Source organism: Puccinia triticina, chromosome 5A (genome assembly GCF_026914185.1).
Source record: "Puccinia triticina chromosome 5A, complete sequence".
In the NCBI taxonomy this organism is placed as follows: Eukaryota; Fungi; Basidiomycota; class Pucciniomycetes; order Pucciniales; family Pucciniaceae; genus Puccinia; species Puccinia triticina.
Genome location: NC_070562.1, coordinates 5,958,317 through 5,959,457, shown reverse-complemented (window position 1 = coordinate 5,959,457; position 1,141 = coordinate 5,958,317). Strand labels below are relative to the sequence as shown.

General features: G+C 41.7%; 1 protein-coding gene across 1 annotated transcript; it reads left to right on the top strand.

Moving 5' to 3' along the window:
* Positions 1–350: 350 nt before the first annotated feature.
* Positions 351–827, top strand: PtA15_5A705 (uncharacterized protein; the record flags this gene model as incomplete). The annotated part of the gene is made up of 3 exons (XM_053169495.1): positions 351–358; positions 419–449; positions 558–827. 3 exons carry the CDS (start codon positions 351–353, stop codon positions 825–827), a joined length of 309 nt encoding a protein of 102 aa, XP_053020686.1.
* Between the last annotated feature and the right edge of the window lie 314 nt (positions 828–1,141).

The following is a 1,141-nucleotide window of genomic DNA, read 5'->3' as shown; positions in this document are numbered from 1 at the left end:
GAAGGAAACAAATTAAAGAGAAATTTCAAAAAAAAAAAAAATGATCAATATAATTTGATCAATATATGCCATATTGATCAATATATGCCTTTCCAAATTCATCCATGTTTGTAGTGTGCGTGCTTAGCGTTAGCACAATTGCGCGCATCTGCGCTAACGCTACGCTAAAAGCTAAAATAGCTTTGCACCCTTTGCGCGTATAGCGCGCGCTCTTTTGCGCCCTGCGTGCTTAGCGTTAGCGCAGATGCGCGCAATTGCGCTAACGCTACGCTAAAAAACAGCCCATTTGAGCTGCGCTACGCTACGCTAACAGCTATGTTAACGTAGCTGACCCACTGTTGTATTGTATCATGATTGTGTGAGTCCCTTCCCCTTCTTCTCTTTCCTCAAAGCTTCTAGACAACCCATTTTCTAATAGATCCAACAATCCCACCCCTCAGTCTCTCAATGTAGGCTGTTTTCAAAACTGATCAGATTTCCAAGGTAAACACTATTTTTTGTTCTCCTTCATTGACCTTTGTTTCTGTATATATGCTTATGTGTGTTTTGTCTCTCAGAAATTGGTGGACACCAAAGCCAATCTGCTTTCCACCCCTCCGGACATCAGTGTCCAACTGGCGCGCTCCGTGCCCTTGACCACCTTCTCATTCCTCAAAAAGTTCTTTATCACCCTGCCTACCGCATCGGCCTCCGAAGTCGCTGTCTACACTCATCTTGTCAAGTCCCAGGGGATTTTTATGTCTGGAATTATTAATGGTCCTGATTATTCCCGGTTCACCGAGGTCTGCGAGATTGTGGTGCCCGGGAACTGCATCAATTTGCAATAGAAACTGCTACTCAATTCAACGCTGTGGTAACCCTGTTCCTGTTCATACTATCACTCTCATATCACCTAAAACCTTCATAAATACTTCATTATTACTTCATATTCAGATTCTACACCCCATTTTACCCCTAGTCACCCACTCATTTCACCTAGGATTTCCAAATGGATCAGCAGTTATTGGCATGATATAGTTTTGGCAGGTATTTTTTTCAAACATATCCTTAGCATTATTACACACATCATTCATTAGTATCATAGCTACATAGGACTGCAGATCTTACATAACTTCATTACTCATTTTTCCTCTTGATATGA